At 40.7% G+C, this 26,913-nt stretch overlaps 1 protein-coding gene and 1 pseudogene across 1 annotated transcript in view; one reads left to right on the top strand and one right to left on the bottom strand.

Annotated features, from left to right (window-relative positions):
- Positions 1-14,348: 14,348 nt before the first annotated feature.
- On the bottom strand, positions 14,349-14,687 carry LOC132485115 (large ribosomal subunit protein eL33-like; annotated as a pseudogene).
- A 2,556-nt stretch (positions 14,688-17,243) lies between these two features.
- LOC132486711 (uncharacterized) overlaps positions 17,244-26,913 on the top strand; it is a 30,627-nt gene continuing 20,957 nt past the window's right edge. Inside the window, exons 1-3 of the mRNA XM_060094303.1 lie at positions 17,244-17,272; positions 18,779-18,884; positions 26,181-26,276. Of these exons, the coding sequence (XP_059950286.1) occupies positions 17,244-17,272; positions 18,779-18,884; positions 26,181-26,276 (231 nt within the window). The remainder of the gene's footprint in view (positions 17,273-18,778; positions 18,885-26,180; positions 26,277-26,913) is intronic.

Genomic DNA, 26,913 nt, shown 5'->3' with positions numbered 1-26,913 from the left:
GCCTGGTAGCTTCTGCTTTCCCTCTTTGAAGCCAGCTGCCTTTTAAAGAGTTCAACTGCTCTGAAACTGCCATGCTGTCAAGAAGCCCAAGCTATAAAGAGAGGCTACACTGAGCACCATCTGGGTGAAGACTTCATCAGTTTTCCAGGCCAACCCAATTGAATGCCTCCAAGTGAGTGAACACAAATGACACAGAAGAGAAGGACCACCCAGCTGAGGCCAGTCGACCCACAGAATTGTAAAAAAGAATAACGTGTTGTTTTAAGTCACTACTTCTGGGGATTGTTTGTTATGCATGGATGGATAATGAAAGCAATCAGAACAGAACTTAAGGAATAGGGTTTTTTTTAGGGTGACTAAATTCCCGAAACACAGCGCAGTGGGTGATAAAATCTCCCCAAGTTCTGAAGAGAGATACTAGAAACATCCCTTACAGGACTTGCTAGGAGGTGCACGTGGCGCTCATACAAGGAGGGTGTATAAGAAAAGGCTAGAGTCATCGAGTGCAGCATGCTCTGAAGTGCATTTGTAAGGAAGAAAATGCAGCAGCGCTTCCCTATCTTTCTCCATGGGTAGAAGGGAATTAGTTCTGGTCCTTCGTCTAAGTCATTGGCAAGAGGCAGCCGCTGATCATTTTTGGGGGGTGGGGGGATGGGGGACGGGGGTGTTCGCAAGAAGGGAAAACTGGAATTCTATTCTGTCTCTCAGGACTTGCTTACAGAAGCTCAGACACCAGCCTCCCAGCAAAGAAAAGTGAGGGGCCCTTCTTGGAGAATCTGGGATTTGAGTGGCAAGAAGTCGGTTACCCAGGTTTGGGCTGGAAAAGTCTGAAGATAGGAAGCTGGTTGGGGAAACCGGCCATGGTAGGGCCAAAGGAGAGGGCAGCAGGGCGACACTGGCGGCTCCAGGGCTTGGCAGGGCCCCAGTGTGGGAGAGTGCCCACCAGCCCTGTAGGCTCTGCAGGAGGCAGCACGGCCTGGAAGGACCCCGACCCACAGGCTGACTGACTGCAAGGGAGAGGATTCCAAGGGTGTGCATAGGATGGGGCAGCTGGGGATGTAGGTCTGAATAACCGCTCCAAGAATGCATGGCTCACATCAGGGAACAGCGCTCTACCAAGGCCCCTGTGGTTGGCAGCGGTGCTGCTGTCTGAAGAATGTATGGTGAGCCTTACAGGGAAGAGCTAACACTGGGTGTCAGCCCGGACTGAGGGCATTTGAAAGCCAGAGACAAATCAAGTTAAGACAACACAGGTCTGTAAACCAGCCGTCGCATCTTTCCCACAAATCCCACTCCTTGGGAACCTGTGCTGCTTCCTGAGCGGAGGGCTAACTTCACACTGGGGGTGGGAACACAATTTTTATTTAGAAAATGAGCAGAAATCTAAGAGCACCGTTGGGCATCGTTTTCACGGGAAGGGAAGAGCAGTTCAACAGAGTATTTTTCAGCCCGGTGTTGGGAGAAGAATCAAACTCTTTTCTGATTGGACCCTCTCTCCCAAGTTTAGCCCATTCAGTTACAAGTTCAAGGGCCCTTAAAGAGAAGTAGGTTTACTGGGGAGCTGAAAGAAGACATCTGTGGCGGGGAAATGATGACCAGAAATCCAGGGGGACGATGGTGTGAAATGAGGCTGGAGAGGGGAAGAGGACAGGGATTGGGTCCTGTGTTCCTTGGTGGCCCTGGAGACGTATCTGGATTTCATTCTGAGTGTTCTGAGTGTTTCGGAAAGCCACTGGAGGGTTCTAGGCAGGAAAGTAAGAGGAAGTTATTTTTCAGAAAACTGGCTGCTCTCTGGGGAATTGGGTGGGAGGAGGCCGTCGGAGGTGTGGAGGGGAGAGATGAGAGACTCCAGAAGAATGCTCCACCACAGAGAGTTTCACCCTTCAAAGCATTTTGATACCTGGGAGAGGTAAGTGAGAGGTATATTTGGTTTTGTTATTTGATGAATTAAAGACCATCTAGACAGGTGGGGATGAGCCCGGTGTTATTTTTCAGTGCTTTGGGCTGAACATATAAGCAGCTCTCAGAACATATTGTGCATATGAATCACGTGGGAGGTGGTTAATGTACAAATTCCTGGGTCTCATTTGAGCTCTTCTCACCCAGCAGGGCCAGCACGGAGCCCTGGAACCTGTATTGTTAAGAGCATCAGGTTTTCATGCTGGTGGTTCAGGGATTCTGAAAAACCCTGAATCCTTGCTCTGAAAGGGTCTCTATTTCCCTGCAATTTTGGTTTTCTCAGATGTCCAGTGGACTCTGCACCCTGCATGTCAACAGTTATTAAACATTTTATTTCACTGCATTCTACTTTTTCACCTCCTTTTTTTTCACCCCTGGAGCTTTAAACACTTTGAGGACTAGCTTTTTCCCCTCCTCTTTCTTTGTCTCTCTTTTTTAATTTCCCTCCCCACAGAACAGAATTCCAGGTGCATAAGTACTTTAAAACTGTTTTTAAAGCAATGCCCTGCTCACAGTGTAAAAGCATTTAAAGGACAATGTATGAATCACAAGCAGAAAAATTTAGAGACAGAAGTGGTTTAGTGATATAAATAAAGGACCCATTTTCTTTAGGAAATAAAAGAAACACAGTCTCCAACCTTTCCCTCCCATAACCAAAGACGTTTTAGGAGAATCGAGTTCTGAGTCATAGGCAATAAATGGTAAATGAAAGACACCTTGCTTTTTTACCTACAACAAAATGGAATTTGCTCCAGGTATCTGGATAACCTTGATGCAGCAGGAAATGTATGATTCAATCATACGTGGGCATAATAATGCATATTGGTACAGACTAAAGTTCGTAAATGTTCCAAACTGTCCCAGACAAGATCATCCAGAGGCAGATGGGGGGAGACATTATCTCCTTGATGCTGACGAGGGCATGGAATCATTCAGGTCATTGATGGAGACAGAAGCAAAACGTGGGTGTTATAAGAAGTCTATTCTTTTCTTCCAAGGAAACAGCTTTTGTTTTTGTTTTGTTTTTCCACAAAAAAGAAGTCCAAATGACTCTTGAAGAACAAAATATTTTTCTAACAAAATTTGTGTAGAAAAAAAGTCAAGAATTAGTTCTATCTAATCAAAGGACTTGATAAAAAGAGAAACGTGGACCTCAGAAAAGCACCATGTATGAGTGAAAAATAAATTTTTCCTCTCTTAATGTTTGTTTTCCTAAGCCCAAAGACACTGCCAGTCAATGCAGACAAGTTCTCAAAGAAAATGTATTCACCCCAAACTGAGGCCAGATTGACATAAGACAACTCACCAGAACATGGTGCTTGCCACACCTGGAGAGCAGGTGGGGTACATTATAAAAGCACCTGATCTTTTGTTGGGTATAAAAGTACCCAATCTTTTGTTCCACACCCCTGGGCCTCAGACAGGGAGACATGTGAACTGCACGTCCTAAGCTGAAAATAATTCAACATGCCTTGTGTAATTGCTTATTTGATTGCTACACACAGCATACAAGTGGAAATCAAATTGGTGTTCTGTCATTTCTGTTTCAGTAAGCTAGAATAGCATTCATCTGAAACAGAACTAAAACAAGTCATCTATCAGTTGCAGGCCAAAAACTGGATGGTTAATTGATACACACCTGGAATATATTAGCAAGTTTTATGTGGGGAAAAGTAGTTCCCTAAATATCAATAATAAAATCTTCTTAATGTGACTGAATTCCAAAGTAGAATATGGAATCTTTTGACTTTTATACCTACAGAAAAGGAGATCACTACTTCTTCCCTTTCTTGAGGAAGACATTTCCTTCAGGCAAAAATGAATGTCTGATAAAAAGTATTATTAATGTGAAAATATCACCTCCTCAGGTGTTATGTCATAGCACAGTGTTAAGAAAAGAAGTGATCATGTACCACAATGTTCATTGCAGCTCTATTTACAATAGCCAGGACATGGAAACAACCTAAGTGTCCATTAACAGATTAATGGATAAAGAAGATGTGGCACATATATACAATGGACTAATACTCAGCCATAAAAAGAAACGAAATTGAGTTATTTGTAGTGCCTTGGATGGACCTGTCATACAGAGTGAAGTAAGTAAGAAAGAGAAAAACAAATACCGACGCTAACACATATAAAAAAAAAAAACTTCTGAAGAACCTAGGGGCAGGACAGGAATAAAGACGCAGATGTAGAGAATGGACTTCAGGACATGGGGAGGGAGAAGGGTAAGCTGGGATGAAGTGAGAGAATGGCATGTACATATATACACTATCAAATGTAAAATAGATAGCTAGTGGGAAGCAGCTGCATAGCACAGGGTGATCAGCTCGGTGCTTTGTGACCACCAAAAGGGTGGGATAGGGAGGGTGGGAGGGAGATGCAAGAGGGAGGAGATATGGGGATATATGTATACGTATAGCTGATTTACTTTGTTATAAAGCAGAAACTAACACAACATTGTAAAGCAATTATACTCCGATAAAAATGTTTTAAAAAAAAAGAAGGGAAATATTTGATGAGCTAATCAAGTGGAAAAAAAACCCAAACTTCTTAATAATTATGTATAAAAGTTAGTTTGGTGCCTCAGTGGAAATAGCCTAAAGGCCTGCATTATTTCAATGGTATTAAAATCCAAGATGACACAGAATAGTTTGAGATGATTGATCTATTATCTCAAAGTAATGTTGCCACCAGAATCTGCTTGATAGTTTTTTTTTCGTTTTGTTTTAATATAATTCTTTTTTTTATTGGAGTAAAATTGCTTTACAATGTTGTGTTAGTTTCTGCCGTACAATGAAGTGAATCAGTTATATGTATACCTATATCCCCTCTCTCTTGGACCTTCCTTCCCCATCTCACCCATATAGGTCATCACAGAACACCAAGCTGAGCTCCCTGTGCTATACAGCAGGTCCCCACTAGCTATCTATTTCACACATGGTTGCTAGATAGTTTTTACAAACTCCTCAAAAAGTGTCCAATTTGAAAAAAGAAATTGACGTATCTGCATGATGTGCAGAAGTATTTTGTCATTCAGTTCTTTTCTCAGAGGAAAATTTTGGGGACCAGAATGCTTTTTATTCTTATGGTATCAGAATGATCAAGCCACTGGACCACAGGTTTTCAATTGAAAAAGGAATTTGTTTGATCTGGTTAATTAATATGGTAGGCTCTAGGTTATAGCGGGGCAAGCCAGGATCTAATCTCAGAAAAGGGTCTTTCAGGGAACACACTTCATTACCTTCATTTCTATGGAATGCTTGCAAAGCAGCATGCAGACTTCAGCAAGGAGGAAATTCTTTAACCTTGTCATTTACATCATTTACCTTGGAAGGGGGGCAGGGTATCACAGTTTGCCCCTCCCTGTTTCCCTTAGTGCACATGAAATTCCCTTGAAATATTTACCTTTTTCAAAATAATATCTCAATTTGCCCTTCAGCTTAAAAGTCATAGAAACAACCTGACAGACAATAGAAAGCAACTACACAAAGACTGAGACTTTTAAAAATGGCACAAGCAAAATATGCTCTTTCTTTGATATCCCATGGTTTGAAATGATATGTGGTATGTGGTATCCGACGAGTGGTTGGAAATGTTTTGTCATCTAAAAAGTTCAAGGACTTATCTGGCCAGGGAAACCAATGGATAAAAAAGAGAGGCAACTGTTTAATTTTGTTTGTTTTTGTAGCTAAATAAAGTGATTGTCCTACATATACTCAAATTTACCATCTGGCTCTCATTCCATATTCTCTTGTTTTAAAAAGTCACTAGATCCAGGACTGCCTATCAGGCTATTCTGATTAAGAAGATATGGGAGGACAGATGGTAGAATTATGTGGTGGAGAAAGTGATGGGGGACAGTGAACTACTTAAAATGAATACTCTGCTGGTGTAGAGGCTGTCACATTGTTGGGTGGAAACTCTAAGTTGAATGTCATGTCTAGAAAAATTCCCATGCAAAAATTATCACTAACAGAGGGTAACAATGTTTGACAAAAATGTGTGTACGTTAATATAAAAAATCTAATTATGTGTGGATCATTATTATTATTATTGCTTGTTGTAGTTAGTACTTCTTGAGAATGTATGCATTGGAGATTGCACTAATTTCTTACATGCACTATCTTATTCACCCTTCAAACAACCCTAAGAATCAAGTATTACTGCTACTTCATGTTTTCAGACCAAGAAACTGAGACTTCTAGAGTTCTACAAGTTGCCCAAGGTCCATCAACTAATAAATGGCTGAATGGGAGACACAAAACTGGTCTGATTTTGAAGTTCTTACCTACTAAGCACACTGCTTTCTGTTACTTTGAGTAATTGGGAATGCTGCCAGTTCGTATTTATCTGCTTTAATCCTCCATTCAACTTGCTTTTTCCAATGTCAATCCTCTCCTTCCATTCTTCCTTTGATATATGACTTCAACTTCTCAGTGACTGAGGGAGTTTCCAAGTGATTACACATCCAAAACAATATCAAATTCTAGATGTCATCTCACCAGTCCTCTACATTTTCCTTCCCTACGCTACCTCCTTACTTGTACAAAACAGCATTGATCATTTTCTAGCCCATCTCAGTTCTAACATGCATGATTAAGTTTGCCATTACCCTCAGGTCTTTTAGGACATTAATATTTGACTGACTTCACTCATCCATTGACAGTTCATGTTGTGAATTCTTTCTCAGTTCTCAGATATATTAGATTGTAACTTGCTAAGTTGAATTTCAGTTACTCTGTGGTTTTCTCCTCAATTTATTCCTCTGTCATTGCAGCAACTCCCAATTTAGAATCAGATTTCATTACTGTGGTGTTTTCACATTCTTCTCGGTTGCCAACAAAGATGTTAAATCAGACCAAACCTTCAAAGTGACCCCTTGGTTCCCGTTTGTATGCTCTTTCAGGGAGCCCATCCAGGAAGAGCTTAGAGTGAATATAAACTGTGAATATGGATTTCAAGAAGCTTCTAAACTTGTTAACAAGGGTCAAAATAATTCCCCATGCAGTAATCAAATGGAAAACAGCTTGGACTAGAGCATGAAGTAAGAAGCAGAAAACGTAAGGAAAAGGATGAAATAATTTTAGTTCTTGTTGCTAGAGATGACATAGGAGCAATGTTTATAGTGGACAGAATATGGTAACTAGTTTTAAAAATCTTTCTCCAATACCAAGCAATAGTTAATATCGCATTACTTTCACAGCACAGGTCTTGTTTTCACCTCTTTAAAATCATGATACCAGCGGTGAATGTTATTGCCATTTACTTCAGAAAAATAATGAGGGACACAGTGACTGAACAAAGCCACACTCTCTTTGGCTTCAGACCAAGGTCCACTAATATACACTAGGTCTTGACAGGTGTCTGAAATTTAATGATGCAACTAGTGACTTGTACATAATAAGCATGCAATAAATATTTGTTTAATAAAATTATTTATAATCAAATCAGAAACTCTGTTATGAAGATTTGAGATGTGTTTCTCTAGGATAGACCATACCTTGATCTTCCCTCACCTCCCCCTGATGTCTGTGGGGCATTTGACTCCTATTTATTGTACCTGAGATGAAGACTTGCTGTCCTAGTTGGATGGGCTGCCATAACAAAATATTACAGACTCGGTGGCTTAAACTACAGACATTTATTTACTCCCAGTTCTGGAGGCTGGAAGTCCTAGAACCAAGTTCTGTCAGGGTTGGTTTCTGGTGAGAGCTCTCTCCCTGATTTGTAGTTGGCCACCTTCTCTCTGTGACCTCACATGGCATTTCCTCTGTATGTGAGTGGAGAGAGATCCCTGGTGTCTCTTCCTCTTCTTATAAGGACACCAATTCTAGTGGATTAGGGCCCTACCCTTATGGCCTCATTTAACCTTAATAACCTCCCTAGAGGCCCAATCTCCAAATCTCACACTGGAAGTTAAGGCCTCAATGTATGAATTTGGGGGGATGTAATTCAAGCCATAACACCTGCTGATGCTTCCCGTCACCTCCAAAGTTGAGATATAATCTGCTGTACGTGTGTTACTACTCACTTGTGGTTAATGCTCCAGTCACAACCCTACTCTCCCTCCAGAGCTAAGAGGTAGAGTCTCCATGTACTTAACACTCTTTACCACCTCATTGCAAGACCAGGCTTCAGAAGACAATGAGGTAGTTCTTAGCCTCATGAGCCTGAGTGATACCCTTGCCTGAGCCTGTGCTGCCTGACTATTTACTTAAGAGAGAGCAGTCCCTTGAAGAGAACCGTGCAGACCCCTTGGTTACTGTAGTAGGTTGTGTAGTGTCCCCTAAAATTCTTGTCCATCCGGAGGAAATAGGGTTCTTGCAGGTGGAATCAAGTTAAGGTGGGCCTTAGGGTGGGCCCTAAGTGGTGCCATCATTAAGAGAGGGAGACACAGACACACAGAGAGTAAAGACAGCCTTGTGAAGATGGAGGCAGCAAGTACAGTGATGCTGCTACAAGCCAAGGAATGCCAAGGATTGCTGGCAGCCCACTGCAGAAAATTCATGATTTGTTTCTTTCCCTCCACACGTTCCCATCCAATTCATCAGCAGCTCTCACTGAGGGTCTTCTAGGATGTGTCCTGGATCTGACAACTTCTTGCTGTTTCTATTCTTGTTGACCTCATCTAAGCCATTGACAACTTTCATGTAAGCTCTTGTGACAGTTTCTTAATTTGTTTCTCTGCTTTCACTCTTGATGACTTATGAACCATCCTGTGCACAGTGGCCAGTGCGATTTTTAAAAATTTAAATCTCATCTCATCACTTTCCTTCTTAAGACCCTACAAAGGCTTCCCGTAGTAATCGGGATGAAATCCAATCTCTTTGCCTGCTCACGATGCCCACTTTCTATGAGCTGCCAGCTTACATCTCCACCATCACCTAACACCCTCCCTGCTCATCCACCACATTCCAGCCACATCTGCCTCCTTCCATGCCAAGACACGTATTTCCTCTGCTTGGAGTGTTCTTTCTCCCAGATCTTCCCTTGCCTGCTTCCTATTGCCACGCATACTTGCTTAATTTAATTATTGCCTTCTTAGAGAAACCTCCTCCAGTCACACAATTTAAAATGTGATATATATATATATATATATATATATATATATATATACACACACACACACACACAGACATACACAGACACACACACACACACAATGGAATATTGCTCAACCATAAAAAAGAATGAAATATTGTCATTTGCAGCAACATGGATGGACCTAAAGATTATCCTACTAAGTGAAGTAAGCCTGACAGAGAAAGACAAATATCATATGATATCACTTATAGTTGGAATCTAAAAAAATGAAACAAATGAACTTATCTCCAAAACAGAAATAGACTCACAGACGTAGGAAACAGACTTAGGGTTACTGAAGGGGAAAGGTGGGGAAGGGACAAATTAGGAATTTGGGATTAACAGATACACACCACTATGTATAAAATAAGTAAACAATAAGGATTTACTGTATAGCACAGGGAACTATATTCAACATCTTGTAATAACCTATAATGGAAAATAATCTGAAAAAGAGTATATGTGTAACTGAATCTCTTTGCTGTACACCTGAAACTAACACAATATTGTAAATCAATTATAGTTCAAGAAAAAAAAAGGAGTCACCATCTTGATCCATCACATCAGCTCTCTCAAGAGCACTTTGTCACCATCTGACATTTTTTTTTGTGTGTATTTGTTTGCTTGTTTTCCTGCTTTACCTGTAATGTAAGATCCACAAGAGCAGGTAATGTTTCTATTCATACAAACAGTATGAACATGGTGTGACACAGAGTAGTTGTTGAGTAAAAATATGAGTGAATAAGTGTAGGGTGGAAGAAATTGTCACAATTGTATTCATGGAGGTTGCCAAGGATCATTCAAACTTCCATTCACAGCTGAATGATTACAGAAAGCATGGGCTATGTAGGCTAGTAACACATAAGAATATTGCAGGGCTTCCCTGGTGGCGCAGTGGTTGAGAGTCCGCCTGCTGATGCAGGGGACACGGGTTCATGCCCCGGTCCAGGAGGATCCCACATGCCGTGGAGCGGCTGGGCCCGTGAGCCATGGCTGCTGAGCCTGCGTGTCCGGAGCTTGTGCTCTGTAACGGGAGAGGTCTTAACAGTGAGAGGCCCCCCAAAAATATTGCAGTAAATGGTAATGAAACCCGCCTTTCTTTTGTTGAGAAGATCTCCTATAGCCAGCCTTCGGCTTTGCCCACAACCATTACATTATCCAGTTTTGCAACATGCTTAGTCTTTCATCATCCTGAATATTTCACGTATTCAACCCTAATAAGTTATCAGCATTGCCAAGTTATATATTTTTGCCTGCTTCAAGGGCAAAAAATAATTAAAATTATGTAAAATACACAAGTAATAGATTCCATGGGATTGGGCAAAAAACTTTCTTTGACTGGTCAATGATGCCTGAAATTCCTTTACTGAGGCAAAGTTTTACATTCTAAATCAGAGATAAAGTTTCAAGATAAAAGACCTGGGAAGAGGCTTAGTGGGCAAGCACTTATTTGGTAGCTGAAAAGAGGGATGAGGGAAAATGCCTTTAAATGCAAAAGTTGAAGAACATCAGTTTTTGCCTATGGCTTCTGGCAGGCGGATTCTTAACCATTACACAACCAGGGAAGCCCCCCCTTGCAATTTTTATTCTGGTAGAGAGGTGCAAATGTGGGTCATGAGAGCTCTACAATTCTGAATTGTTGGCACATAAACATATAATACCCTGTTACGCATCATAACTGCCTGTGAATCCCTTCCTTCCCTTGTTTTGGTCAAATTTCATTCTTCCTTTGCCCATATAGAGTCTTTTCATGATTTTCTCCAGATCTTGATATTCCCCGTTGCCCTATAAAATTTTTTAGGCTATTTCTTATGTGTGAATAACATATTTCTCTTAGGCTTTTCTCAGCAAAATCCTTCCCTTGCAAATTTGTTTTCAGAATTATGTTTCATCAAATCTTTTGAATCTGATCCCCTAGTAAAATTCTCCCCCTTGGAGGAGAAAACATGCGAAGTGGGTCAGGGAAGAAGAGAAATGAGACGGAACATCAGTAACATCTCATCCGTAAAGCTCGCCTTCCTCTGGACTCATGTTTCTGACTTACTTGGTCTGTTTCCTATTGTGTCCTTCAACCGCAGTCCCAGTGGACAAAGGTTGTCCCTCTTTTATGTTCTCAAAAGCATCCTATAAATAACAAGAACACCTGCTTTCTGTTTTGTGGTCATTTTCTAATGTTATCTGAATTGCTTACCTTATGCATATTTTTTCACAATGATAAATATCCACAACGTCTTGATATGACATCTGTTTTCAATGAGGGGCACAGAGCTGATGTTAGTTCAAGTGTTCAGAGCATACAGCACAAAGCCCAAGATACGGATCTAAATGTAGGAGTTGTGCATCCTTACTCTGTACCTGAAATTGAAATTCAGACCATATTTTATCTGAGAACCTCTATTTTATAGTAAGAAAAGGGAAAAAGGCAAGGTTAGAGTTGTATTGGAACTCAAAAATAAAAATAGATGTTCATAGAAATGAATAAGATAAGGGATACAGATACACTTTGTAAAATATATTCATGTACAAATATAAAATAATAATGTGTTATACTGACAGTTGATTTTTTTTCACCTTCAGACTAGATGATTGTTTTAATCTTTCAGAGACAACTTCTTTGAATTTCCTACCATGTAAAAGAGGGGGGAGGGTGGTAAAAGGCAGTAAAACTAAGCAAACTTAGTTTTCTCCTTCCATGATTTTCATTGGTGGTTGTCATAGCTTGCTAAAGAAAATGGGTGGAGAATTTACTCACTTATTTTCATAATATGTTTGAGTATTACTTTATTATCTTTATTTCCTCAAGTTATGAATAAGCCAGTCAAGATTGTATATGTCCAGTCTATGTCCTGCTCTCAGAAAATATTTTCTCCTTGACATGTCACTAATAATCAATGCTATTAGTTAAAATTTATTATTCAATTTAAATTAAATTCTTTAATTTATATTGTCAAAAGTTACTGAATATTGGAATAGTTAAAAACAATTTTTTTTACCTTAGTTAAATCTTAACATCTCTGAGAATACAGAGAAGCAGATGTGTTATACCCACTTTAGGGATTGGCAAACTGAGGGCCAGGGAAATTTACACCTAGGATAACAATCAGTGGTGTGTTGTTAGATGTTTAAACACCGGCTCTCCTGGGGAGAGGGGAGGAAACCCCAAGTCCCTGAATTGTAGCATTTACCAGTTCTTGTGGTGTAAATACTCCCACCATGGCTGACCCAAGCTACCCATGTGAGGTCACTGACATGAGGTTGGAAGAGGTGGACATAATTGGTTCTTGCAACAGTAGCTCAGAACCCTAATGCTTCATGGCAACTGACTGCAGCATCTTTAAGAGTGCTTTTCACTCTTTTAGGTTATTTTGAGTGAAATTAAAATAACCAAGAGCCAGCCTAAGCAAAAAACCCCAAAAACAACAAAAAAGGAAGAACCCATAGGATGTGTGTGGTGTAAGGTGGTGTCTCATGGAACACAAAGAAGAGCTGACCCGCTGGACCTCTTGATGTATGAGGACCATGGTAGCTCTGAGGGCCTCTGCAGTGGAATGGGAGGGTCTTCCCTCTGGAGTGCTGGCATTTATTTGCCTCTATTACTGATAACTCCTAACTCTGTCATCTGGGATCAAAGTCCAAACTCTGAGGGGAGATCGTCTAGTTGGTCCAACTTGGGTCCATCGTCCACAGTCAGGGGAATCCACGGCACAGATGTTGCTGCTGGGGCCTCACCATCATGACACATGCCATTTCTAGAGAAGCAGGAATCACTGTGCCCTTCAAGCTCCTCTTCATTTAGGAATTAGGTACCTGGTGTGTGCTATTGCTGGGTCATCCAGCAGCCAAGCACCCCTTTTCCAGACAATACAGTGTCAACATGTCCTCCATATTTGAGGTCACGCTTCTCAGGCTCCTACGTTCTTAGCCTAAATTGTAAATACAATCACCACCAGCATCCCCTGTATATAACCCTCGGGGAAGAGGAGAAAAGAGAAAGAGAACTTCTGTTTTAAAATGGGGAAGGAAATAAAATGAGAGACTTTCAGGTAAACGTGTAGATTTGATTACACACGTACAAACAATTCTGCCCTTGAAAAACCTCATTAAGATAATTAGAGAACTTTTGAAAAGGGAAAAGCTTGTAGGATAAAAAGAATAGAAGTAAAGAGAATACCAACATAATTTTGGAAGCTGGAAAGGAAACCAGCGAGTGGTAACTGAATTAGCAATGCAGAGGAAATTGAAATAAAAATTGGAGAGGCAAAGCCAAGTCAAGTTTTATCACAGAAGTCCAGAAATGGACATTTTTGGAAATGGAAAACACCATAGGCCTCCAAAAATGAGGTATTCAGCATGGGGTTGAAGACGACAGATTGTCTCCAAGTATTTATAAGCAGTTACCATCCTCCTCCCCACATCCCCTGCCTTCTTCCCGTTCAGTCCTGATTCCAGCTCTTTTTACCTGGCAGAAGACTTGAGAATCGGTCTATGAAGAATCTGAAACAGGAAATCCAGGCTCGGGAGTTCCTGGCTGAGGATGGGGACACTGAAAACAAGGGCATTAAGTGAAACGCTAGACACTTTACGTGGACAGTTGGACCTCCCAATCCCTTTTCGATGTTGAGCTCCATAATTCTTGCCGCTAGATGGATACCTCTGAGAAAGGAAGAAAGCAGCTCCTCGAAGCTGAGAATCAGCTAGCTGCTGGGGTGGTGAGGGGCCGGGGTGTGGCCGGAACAGTCACACAGGAACTCCCACACAGCAAGATCCCTTGCTTGGGGTTTCCTGCAATTGCCGCCATGAAACTTTTCCGTTTTAATTCATCCGAATGCGTGCCGCATAAGCGGAGCCTATACGAGGAAGCATGCACCATGGGCTCGGAAGCAGGTGCAGATCCACCTTCCGACAGGTTTCCCTCCTGCCTCCCCAGAAGCAGTTCTCCTGAGCCCCTGTGCCCCACTCAGCCTGCCTCTCCATGGCCCTACCCTGTGAGTACTACTGCCCTCTGCCCGGGACGGACTCCCATGGGTCAGCTGGGGAAGGCAGCCCTCCAGTCCATCTGGGCCCTGGGCACAGGTAGGGGAGGTTCAAGTTCAGGCAAGATCCCCTGGCAGGCAGTGCCAAGGAGCGTTTGGTGAGTGCCTTTGAAGAATCCCTTCCTCCTTATTCAGGTGCCACCAGCACAGAAGTGCAATCCATTGGAACGGGTGGGGAGGGCAGGGCATGCGGGCGTGTCTGCTGCAGGCTGTGCCTTCTTGTCTTTTTTTTTCCCCACACTTTTATTTATTTACTTTTCAATAAGTTTAAATCCTTGAAGTGTACAACATCACATGGATTCTGTGTCCAGTGGCCTTAGGAGGAAGGTTGCTTCGGAATTTGGCACAAACCATGCCACAGTTTCCATGAGCGCGAGTTATCTTTCTGCAGATTACTCTGGTTGTGTTAGGTTTTCCACCAGGAATTACTGTGTTCTTTGCTTTGTACACATAAGCACATCTCTTGCCTAGATAGAATTTGGTTTCATCTCGAGCATATACACCTTCAATTTGCAGGAGAGTTGTGTGCTCCATCTAGTTCCATAGACCCCACTTATAGCCAGCAAAAATGGCCTTAGACCACAGCCGTCCAGACATAATTGTCATTTTAGAAGTCCTCCACAGGGTCCAAGATGGCTGAAAGAGTGCGCCTTATTTTCTTATTTAGCTATTTAAGAAAATGCAGTGTCCTAAAGCTAGAAACATAAATAATGCCATCAGAACTCTCTTCTATGTTCATTAAAATGTGGAAGAAACGGACAAAGCCAGTTTGTTCTTATGTGAGTGCCCACAGTAAGGGAAGTTCAGAACTGCAGAACAGAAATCAGACTTGCATGATCAGACATGGGAAACTGCTGGAATGGATGGTTAGACAGACATGCTCTTGGTTTCAGTTGGGTTTGAAATAAGCTATTGAGTACAGTTAAGAAAACTTTTAGTGTAGACACCAAACATACACAAAGAACTTCTATGGATTATCTAATTTGGAGAGACAGAGGGAGAGACACCACATGGTGGTTGGTCTGCCTGATATTGTACCAAAGAACACGTGCTCTTAAGTGAGAATTAAATAGGAGGTAAACCTGATGTTGATCCCAGGCGCCTCTGGTTTCATGATCATGTCACAGTACTGAAAATAATTCTTGTTTGCATATATGCTGTTCATACAAAATGGCCCTTAAATGCAAGCCAGTAATTTCATTTGGTGTGGAAATGATGAAACAAATCCATGGTGATGTGAGAAGAGATCAGGCTGCTTTGGACTTGGGAGAGAAGGAAGGTCTGCCTTTGTTTGGCAGATGGGTAATTTTCTACACATGATTTTTGCCAAATAGGCAAAATTAGATTTTAGAATCTAACCTGGATACAGTACAACTCTACTGGAATTAAAATTTACATTCTCAAAATAATCAGTATGTTAACACTTGAATTAGTATAAGCAAACATGTTTTCAAACATGTTTTCATATATATTAGAAACTATAAAAGATTAAACATAATTTGGATAAAATTAACCAACAGCTGAAGCAATCTATCCTCAAAATCATATGAACATGCTCTTTTCTTCCCAAATCTCAATATAGGTGCAAGGGTATTTATCAAGTATTGAGGAAATTAAGTTATAGCTACTATAAAATAAATGTTGATGCATCTAATCGTAGTAGGTCAGGAGTAATGTTCCAGAAAATATAAAATCTCACAAGAAGAGATTCAGAGTCAGAATTTTCCAGGGCTAAGTAAACACTGTCCAGGAGGTAGACCAGGAAATTTTCTACTTCTTATCACCCAACAGATAAATAATGCACAGACTTGGTGAGCACACAATGGTAGCAAAGGGAGTTGAACTGTTCTGCAGGCTATATTATCCAGGTTGTGGTAGATTGGACACTCTGGCTATAGAAATTATCCTCCTAGGAGGTCCTGATTGAAGACATGGGAAACTTACTACAAAATCCTAAAAGAAAGCATGCAAACTATTATGTATGGACTAGACGCCAAAGGTTCCCTAGCAATTTGTTGTTTGAAAGAATGTATTCCATATAATTATAAAAGTCACAACTAACCATCTGTTTCCATGTCCTAGCATCATGTTGGTCAGCAGTGGAAAAATGAACATCTTGTTGTTTTTGATGAGCTCCATTTAGGTTTATCTGAACATATGAAACACTAATGATAATTTAATTCAGCATTTATTGTGTGTCTAGAATGTGAACAGCATGGTAATAGACAGTGGGAGAAAGACTTGGGGAAAAAAGTTCTGATTCTCAAAGAGTTTGCAGGCAGCAAAGGAGACAAAGAATGTAGAGTGTGGTCATAGAAGGTTCAGTGGGGTTATTTACTTAAAACATTTATTGAATGTCTACTAAATGGCTGGTACTATGCTTAAAGCTGCAGATACAGACATAAGAGACACAGTCCCTGCTCTCAAGGAGGTGATGATACAGTTGCAGGGGGCAGTGGGAAGAGACAGGGTTACTGACAATTACAATATGCTGTTCTAAGTGCAATCACAGAGGACAACCCGGGGTGCCGCAGGGAAGATGATTGTACACTATCCTCCTTTGGGAGCATCAGGGAAGGCTACCCAAAGAGTTGACAATGGGCCTGAGCTTTTTAGGACTGAGCGCTTATTCACTGTTTCATTGGACACATGTGGATTGACTTCCACCCTCTTCTGGGCACTGTTCTAGGCATATGGGATCTATAGCTGAGGTCTCTGGCTTCATGGAGTGTATTTTCCAGGTGAGGGGCACGTGGGGTGGAGGGAATAAGTGAGTAGATATATAAGGTCATATCGGCTACTAAAACTGCTTCAAAATGTTCTATGGGGACAAAACTGAGAAATGTATTTTAACACTGAATCATCTTAATAGTCAAAAAACCCAGATACTTAAATTCTAATACTTTCATTATTTTGCTGAGTTACAAACACATCTTCTAAATACATAATTTGCTAATATTTGGTTTAATGTTAATATTTGGTTTATCTAACTCATCTAATTAGATTAGCCATTAAGAAATTGGTAAGATGGGAGAAGAATATACCAAAAAGATGAAGAAAAAAATAATAGAGCAAAATGTCTCATTGGCAAGTCATAGACATGAAAGAGTATGATGCACTCAAGGAATTGCAAACATACTTAATGTGACCAGTGTGCAGGGTATGAAGCAGCAAGTGGTGGAATTGGAAAGGTGAGCAGGGATCAGATCATAAAGCCCAGGCTGCCAGATTGAGGAACTTGGACTTCTTTCTCAAGGAAGATTCTAATCATGTCACCAAGATCATCAAATGTTTATTTTAGAAGGATAAATTTTTCAGTGGAGTGGAGAATAGTTGGCCAAAGGACAAAGTTGGAGATGGGAGTTAATTAAAAGGCTGCTGCAATAGTCCAGGGGAGAAATGATGAGGGTCTGAGCTAAGGCAGAGTCAGTGTAGTTGGACGTGAACTAATTTAACAGAGGCAGAATCCTTAGGATCTGGTAATTGATAGGATACGGCGGCTCTGTCAGATGCTTCCATGAGAATAGTGCTAGTCCCCAAGGTGGAAACCTTAGGAGGAACATATTTAATCAGGCAGATGATGAGTTTGGTCTTGAACCTGGAGCATTGGAGATATCCGAGGGACAATTAAGTGGGTATCTCCAAGAGGCAGTTGAATCTATGAGTTTAGGGCTCAGGAGAGTGGCTGGGACTGGGAAGCATTGAATTGGGAGCTGTTTGGGTGACTGAAGAAGCTACCGGAGTGTCTGAGAGAATTGAGGTGGCCCCTCAGGAGAGAAGCAGGAACATGTGAGAAGAGAATATTCACACATGTGCAGGGAGAGAAAAGAGGCCACCCGCTTCCCTGCCCCCAAAAACAAACCCAAAGAATGAGAAGGAGTTGCAGGGGTGAAGAGAGAATGGTGTACTGGAAAGCCAAGGGGGTTGTAAGCAGGGGGATGTGGGCAACTGTCAATCATAACAGAAGGTTGTGATGTGGAGACTGAAAACTGTCTGCAATTTAGCGACAATGAAGTGAGTGGCCACCTTTACCAGAGAAGTTTTAATAGAATGAGTGTGTGATGGGGATGAGGGTGAGGGCTGTGTATAGGGATGAGGAAGTAGAAATTATATAAGATTAAAGAGTCAATGAGGGATTCAAAGTGGAGACGGTGATTGGAAAGAACTCTTCCAAGAACGTTGACTCTGAAAAGACAAATGAATGGATTTAGAGAAAGAATTCAGAAGGCTTCTCCCCCTTTATCATTGTGAGAGGATTTGGGTTATTATTTTAAGCTGGAGCTAATGAAGGGGAAAGAGAGAGAGAGAGACAGAAATTTTGGAGAAAAAAGGACCCAGGCTCCTAGAGGTCGGAGACTGTGTATCCAGAGCAGAGACAGCGTGGCTTTCAATTGAAGAAAACAAGTTCTATGAAAATGTTGTGATGGTTAATTTTATGTGTCAACTTGATGGGGCTAAAGAATGCCCAGAGAGCTGGTAAAGTGGGTGTGGCTGTGAGAGTGTCTCTGGAAGAGATGAACATTTGAATCAGTAGACAGAGGAAAGAAGATGGTCCTCACCAAGGCTGGCAGGCATCATCTAATTTGTTGAGGCCTCAACTAGAACAAATAGCCAAGGAAAAAGGAATTCACTCTCTTTGCTTGAACTGAGAAATCCTTCTTCTCCTGCCCTCAGACATTGGTGTTCCTGGTTCTCAGGCTTTCTGACTTGGGCTGGGGCTTACACTGGCCCTATTCTCAGGCCTTCAGACTGGGACTGAATTACACCACTGGTTTTCTTGGTTCTCCAGCTTGTAAAGGGCAGGTCAGGGGCTGTCTCATCCTCCAAAACTGCATGAGTCAATTCCTACAATAAATCTCTATCTGGCTGTCTATATCAATATCTATCAATATCTATCTGTCTACCTATCTATGTATCTCTCTACCTACCTGCCTATATCCTCTGTTTCTCCAGAGAATCCTGACTAATACAGGAGGTTGCTTGCATCACAGATGCGGTTGTGTTTGTGGATTAAGAAGTTGGAAGCCAATAGAACTCAGTGCTCACAGCTTCCATTTTCTCTATGAAGTAGGTGGAAAGGCCAGATGCTGAGTAAGGATGATAATATGTAATATTAAGCTTGGGAGAGGAGGAGAAAAAGAGCAAAAGTCAAAATAAGGGATGAAAGTAATTCTGCCTAATGGATAAGATAAGGTTTTGTGAACAAGGTGGTATTGGATTTGGCCCTAATGTGGACACGATTTAGGAAAATGGAGAGGGAGAAGTAGGTTCCAGGGAGAGGACCAGCATGAGCACAAGCAAAAAAACAGAAGAGTGAAGGTCATGTCAAGGTCACCAACTCACAAAAGTGCGAATGTTGGTTTGATAACAGGATACACGAAGGGAATTATACAGATACAATGATTCAAAAATGTCATATTTGTCTATGTGTCTCTGGGACCCAACATGATTCCTGGCACCAATATGGGCTCTCAATGAATATGTGTTACATGAGTGAGAGCAACTTCATTTGCTCCTCAGCAAATTATGAAAATTAAAATAAACATCCAAGGACAAGAAATGAATACTAATTTCCTTTTTTTATTAAATAGCAAAACATCATTACTTCTCACTTTTCATCTATATAGGTGCTCCATAGCTTACTAGTGCTACATAAAAACTGTCCTAAACATAATGGGTTAAAAAAGCAGACTTTTTGAAAATTAAATGTCATAGATTCTGTAGGCAAGGAATTCAGGCAGGGCTGGGCTGGGTCATTCTTCTGCCTCTAGTGAAGTTGACTGAGATGACTCAATGGTACTCAGCTGGCAGATGGACTACTCTGAGGGTCCAGAATGGCTCCTCTCACAAACCTAGCACCTTGGTGAGGGTGGCTGGCAGGCTGGGCTCCAGCTGGGACTGTGCACTGGGGAGCACCTACATGCAATGTCTCTAGCACGGCGGTCTTCAGTAGTTGAGCTTCTTCAATGTTGTCTGGCTTCCTACAGAACAGAGGCTCTCACTAGAAGGTGAGTTTGCCCTCCCAGAGGACAGCTGACAATATGATCAGGAGCTAGGTTTGGTTGTTACAACTGGGGGAGAAGGTACTCCTGTCATCTAATGGGTAGAGGCCAGGGATGCTGCTAAATATTCTCAATGCATAGGACAATGCCCACCCACTCCTCCCAACAAATAATTATTCAGCCCAGAATATCAATAGTGCTGATGTTGAGGAACTTTGCAGTAGATCCAGGGAGCCACAAGAAACAGACAACAGCTGCAAGGCCTCCCTAAGGTCAGGCAGAGTCACTTCTCTCCATTGTATACGTGACAAGAGATTCACAAAGCCAGCCTGGTTTGAAAGGGGAAGGGAACAGACTCCACCTGTTGATGGGGGAGATGGCAAGGTCACACTGTGTTAGAGCATGTGGATGGCACAGCTTTGAAAAATACAATTTACTGCAATAGAGATGGAAGCATAAACAGATATGTGGGGTTGGATGTACAGGGGAGGGGGACAGTTTAGCAGTCAAAGCCATTGAAGTTGAAGTCCTGAACATACATCATATCAGATGAGGAAAAGGAATGGACCCAGTTAACATGCTTCATGGGAAAAGCTTACTTCCAATAGGAAAGCTGAGTAGGGAAATTGCCTTTCTCCCATCTCTGTTCCAATTGACAAGCAAAAAATCAGTGAAAAGTGGACTCATCAGAAAGAGTTAGATTCTCCCCCTGCTGATTCCTTGGGACACCAAGGCTTAGAGTCTTCACTGATGGTGAGAGTACTGAGCTGAGGCCACCAATGTTTTCACCAGGGATTCTCTCTCCCTGAGCTCTTGGTGCCCATGGAGTTTATAGAGAACAGTTTGTTGGTTTGTATTCAATCTTGTATTGTCTTCTCCTTAAGGGGACTCTGTGAGGTCTTTCGTACTGGGCTGAGAACAATCTGAGTGCCAGATTCAGTGCTGTGCTCAGAACAAGCCCTTCCCTTCCAGCTGGGCCTTTTGTCCTTCCACCAAACCTCTGAGCCTCCACTCTGCCCTCCATTAGCATGAGTTCTTTCCCAAGAGTCTCCTTTTGTCCCATAAAGGATAAACTAGCCATGTTGGATTTGTAGCTGTATTTTGTGTATTTCTTTTTAAAAGTTTATTTATAATATATATATATTTTAAAAACATTTGAACAAGTTGTCAACATCTATTACAAATTAGGCAATTTCACATAAAATTAAAAAAAAAAAACCTTTCTTGCTTGTTTTGAATCCCTGAAAGATCTGGACATATTGAACCCACAATCTTAATGGCAACAAATGTCTAGATTCGGGTAGCATCTGCCTTGGAAGATACCTTGTCAAAAGAATCTGTGAAATGCTACAAGGGAAATTCCCCATTTTAGGGATTCCCATTGTATGGTAGTATGTCTAAATCCCTGAGAAGCCCTGAATAATGCTGATATTACTGATAATGATAAAAATAACTGTTTAATTTTGTTTAATGCAGGATTTTCCAATGGACAAGAAAACATTTTTTTTTTTAGAAAGTAAATATACTTTGAGACATGTAGAAGCAAAATGTAAGCAGGACCTCATGGAAGCCAGTGCTCCAGACCTGCATGCAAATGCCTGAATCTGGGATCCTTGGTACATGACATACATGGAATATTTTTTTGCAAAAATGGCTGCAATAACTTCCCTCTCTGTGTCTCTGCCCTTGTTAAGTCACCCTCCACAGTGACTTAGGCCTTGGCCTAGTGATTTGTTTGGCTAATAGAGCAAAAATAAATATGACACACACATACACTTAAGATTCCTTGTGCATTAGGTCTTGCCTTCACTTGCTGGGCTTAGAATTCTGAGACCATCATTTGAATAAGCCCGAGCTAATCTGCTGGAGAGATCACGTGGTGTAGAACTGAGGTGTCCCAGACTATGACCCAAGCCAACTGCCAGCCTTCAGTCATTTCCAACTTACTACAAATATGTACGTGAACCCAGCTGCTATCTCCTGGTGCAGGTAAATCTTCCCAGCTGAGCCCTGCCCAGATAGACAATGCACAGAATCATGAGCAAATAAGTGGGTGTTATTTTAAGTCACTAAATTTGGGGACTGTATACCAATGGAAGACAGATACCCATCACTATCTGAAATTAGTCTACTTGCTTATTTGTTGCCCTCCCTTCTAGGATTTAAGCCTTGTGAAGCCAAGAACTTTGTCTTGTTTACACTGTGGTCATCAAGCCTAAAACAGAGTCTGGGAGCCACCCACAGAAGCCCAAAGGAAATATTTCTTGAATGAATGAACCATTTCTCATGGGGTGACCTTATCTGCTTCTCCTTTTTAGGGAAGGGCAGGGAAGAGGTTAAAGAGAGGAAAGAGAAGGAGAAGTTAGGAGAAGTGAGGGGATTATAAACCTAGGTGTCAACAATGCTCAACATTTTTTTTTTAACACTGGAAAATTTCAACCTACACAACAGTAGAGAAAATGACTTAATAAACTCCTTTTGAACCTGAATTCCTGCTTCAGTAATTATTATTCACTAATTTTGAGCAAAAATATTTCTGAAATATCTGGATAGGCCAACACCATTAGATACAAGGTGTGTGTGTCTGTTTTTTAACTCAATTGATTCTTAGTCTATTAGAGAGAAAAATGACTTGAAGACCTTTTAATTTTTTTCCTAAATACAATATTACAAATGAAGCAGCCACTCTTACTCACAAAACTCCAATCCTTTCAAAATCTTGGCAGGTTATTTTAAAGACTGCTATAGATTAACTACATTATAAACTCAATCCAGCAGTCTTGGATGAAAAAATGCAATAATTTTAACTGGTAAAAAGGAAGAAATGAAGGGAAATGCAAGATTAAGACCAAGTTTTTTTTTAATATGAAATCATCAACATAGGTGAAATTATTTCAGAGAAAAGATCAAAGACCTGACAGTTTTCAAGGAAGCTAAAGAATGTACCATATGTGTACTGTGGATCTACACATACGTAGACACGTGGGCTTACATCCTGGATTGGACAGGTGTTTTAAATGTCATTTGCTCAAGTTCTGGGTCAATATTAATTTCAAAGGACCAACGTTTGAGCATTGGCTATTATTCTTCAAAGCTATTTTACTATCTAATGAATTTACTGCCAAGATACCTCTGCAAATAATTTTGCATACATTATTTTTTTAAATTAGCCTTTATTTGGTTTATAAAATTGCCTGAGGATCTTAGGATCAAAAGTCATATTACTCCTGCCTCAATTTTTACCATTAAAAATACACATGCAGAACAGTTGAAACACTTGTACATAAAAAAATGGGCAGCTGTATTATGCAATCTCATTAAGACTTTGATTGTTGTATTTTTGAAATCATGTGTATTGTCAAATATCAAATGCTACAGAAGCCTCAGAGTAAAAAGTAACTCTATATACCACCCTTTCCCACCTGTCCCACAGTGCTTTTTCTAAGAGTCAATAATATGACTTGTATCATATTATTGTTTCTTGTATCCTTTTAGAACTAATCAATGCACATCCAGCATTTAGGTAGGTGCTTCCTTTTTATTTCTCTCAGGTGATAATATGCTATAAATACTATCCAGGACTCTGTTTTCTTTTCTACTATTTCCAATGCATCTCGGCAATTATTCTATGTTTGAATGACCAGGGTTATGTCAGTGTTTTCAGTGTTGCATGGTATTCCATCATATGATGTCCTATAATTTATTTTATGATTTTCCTATTGATGGAAATTTAAGTTGTTTTAATCTTTTGCTGCTATAGAAGATGCCACAATTAAAAAGTATAGTACACTATCTTTAAGCGTATGTGTAAGTGCATCTGTAAGATAAAAGCCCCAAAGTGGAATTGCTGAGGCAAGAGGTATACAAATTTTAAACTTTAATAGCTATTGACAACATTCATAAAGATTGTACACCACCAATAACACCACCAATAACAATGTATGATGTTCCTATTTCTCCAAACCTTTGCCCACTCAGCGTGCCACATAATTTTGCCAAGATGACAGGTAAGAAATGTAATCATATTGTATTTCATTTGCAATTCTCTTATTTTGAGGTAAATATATTTTCACAAGTATAAAAATATTTATATTTCCTTTTCTGTGAATTATCTATTCGTGACATTTGCCCATGTCTATAAGATTATTAGTTTCTTTCTTATCAATACATTATAATAAATCCATAATATTTATAGTAAGCATTATATATATTTATGGGCATTAAAGACATTAATCTTTACATGACTATTGCTAAATTTTTTTGCTATTTGTCAGTTGACTTTGATCACGTTATGGTGGAAATTTTTTATATGTTAACCTATTTTATAAGCAACATATTCTGCCTTTGAAGTTTCCTGTTTGGAAGTCAAGACTATACAGAATATACCATATTTGTTCTGTGACTTTAGATTTAATCTAAATTTTAAAAACATGTTTGCTAGGGCCATGCAGATCATCATGCTTTCTAGGTGAAATCTGATATGATTCTAATAGCAACCAGGTGGACAGTGAGTCCCCAGAAGCAACTTATATTCCTCATACTAGTGGATCTTTGAAAGGATTCTGCATCTCAGATGACAGAGAACATAGCACTTAAGATACAGGAAAAGAGTCTACATTTAAAAGTTTACTATGGAGGGCTTCCCTGGTGGCGCAGTGGTTGAGAGTCCGCCTGCTGATGCAGGAGACATGGGTTCATGCCCTGGTCCGAGAGGATCCCACATGCCACAGAGCAGCTGGGCCCATGAGCCATGGCCACTGGGCCTGCATGTCCAGAGCCTGTGCTCCGCAATGGGAGAGGCCACAACAGTGAGAGGCCCGCATACCGCAAAAAAAAAAAAAATTTTTACTATGGAAAACAAAGGTTAGCTGGGGGAAACATTTGCTTTTATGCTCAATAAAATTTAAGAGTAGATAAATTCTGGAAAGAAGAGATTGCTGAAGAGATGAAAATCCCAGTCTCACATGAATAAGAATACACCTGAGAGGCAGGTAGAAATAAGAAATAACTGATTGCAAAGGGGAAGACTGAAAATAATGCAAAGAAAAAATGACAGAAGTCAAGTTGTCATTTGAAGACCCATTGATACTGCAGAAAAACAAATCATTAGGTGAAACACACATACACACACACACACATATCTTAGAATACACAGGAAAGGACAAAAATACAAAAAGGTGAGGCTAAAGAAGAAAGAAAAAGAAATGAAAATGGAAGATGAAGAGCAAAGATGGAGAGCTGCCGATCTTGATAAAGACACTAGAAGGAATGGAGTAAAGTGATCATGAGGACATTTGAGCACTCATCTTTCTTCACTGCAAGCTAAAGAAAACCATTCTGGTTAATCTAACAAAAAAGAAATTTACTTAAAAATATTGGTTAATTCACAATATCTCCCAGAGGGTCCCAGAATCATGCTTGGAGTCTAGGTAACCAGGAAGTAGGCAGATAATCAGGCAAAGATATTACAGCTTGGACTGCAGAAGTATTGAGTGCTGGATCCGCAGTGCTTCCACCTTGCTGCTGTGCCTGGCACTTGGATACCACTGCCCAGTTGTCACCACCCTGTTTCTTCCCATAAGATGCTTTTATTTCAACGTCTACAGTTGCACACCTCAGTGAATAAGCATAGATCATGTATCTGTATGCCAGCCACCAGGAAGGTAGTGAATATGCAGCATCTGACATTTTCATTTTCTGTAGAGGTTTATAGGCTTTTCCAAGTACAACAGGGGATTCTTCAAACATAGAAAAAGCCTAGATTAACAGGCACAAACTTCTATGTATAAAATAAATAAACTACAGCTCAGGGAATATAGCCAATATTCTGTAACAACTTTAAATGGACTATAATCTATAAAAATACCAAATCACTATGTTGTACACCTGAAGCTAATATAATAATGTAAATCAACCATACTTCAATAAAAAAGAAAGAAAGAAAGAAAAAGCCTAGAGGGTGGGCTGGACCCAGGGACTTGCTTCTAACAAATAGAATACAATAAAAGTGATGGGATATTACTTCCAAGAGTAGGTTACAAAACACTGACTTCCCTCTTGCTGAATTCCCTCTCTCTGGCTCTTCTCACTTGCTCAGGTGATGAAGCCAGCTGCCCTGTTGAACTGCCCACCTGGCAAGGAACTGAAGACCCCACAGGGCAGCAGCCAGGGTGGAACTGAGGCCCTCACTTCAGTATCCTTTGGAAAAATGGAATTGAGCCAACAAACCCATGAGTGAGCTTGGAGGCAGGTCCTTTCCTAGTGGAGCCTTAAGGTGGTTCAGTCCTGGCTGGCACCTTGCTTGCAGCCTGGGACAGGTGCTAAGCCAGGGGCACTCAGCTGAGCCCTGCCCAGGTTCTCGACCCATAGAAATGGTGAGATAATTTATGCTGTAGTTTTAACCTACCAAGTTTTAGAGCAACAGAAATAGAAAACTAATTGACAAAAACAAAACCCAGTATGCTTCTTAATGATTCTTCAGCCAAGAGTTAATCAAAACTAAAACTCTTAATTATTTAGGGAAAAGTAGCAATGAAAAAAATCACAAATCAAAACATACAGATGAACTTTCACTTCTGACCTCAATGATATGGTATGTAGTAGACCAATGCTTCTAGGAGAACTACCAGGAAAGCTGGATATATTGAAAGAGGGATTCTGTTTGAAAGCTTAGATACAGCTTAAGTAGCTTGGACTTGAGGGACCAAGTTCCTGGAGAGAAAGGAGCTTATTGGGTTGGATTTCTGCCAAGGCTGGGAATTGAGGAGCTAATATCCCAGAGAGAAAGAAGAGGATGGAAGCTGGTAAAGTATTTCCCCTTCCTTGCCAAA

This window comes from Mesoplodon densirostris, chromosome 3, assembly GCF_025265405.1.
Source record: "Mesoplodon densirostris isolate mMesDen1 chromosome 3, mMesDen1 primary haplotype, whole genome shotgun sequence".
NCBI lineage: Eukaryota > Metazoa > Chordata > Mammalia > Artiodactyla > Ziphiidae > Mesoplodon > Mesoplodon densirostris.
This window is presented reverse-complemented; position numbering and strand designations above follow the sequence as displayed.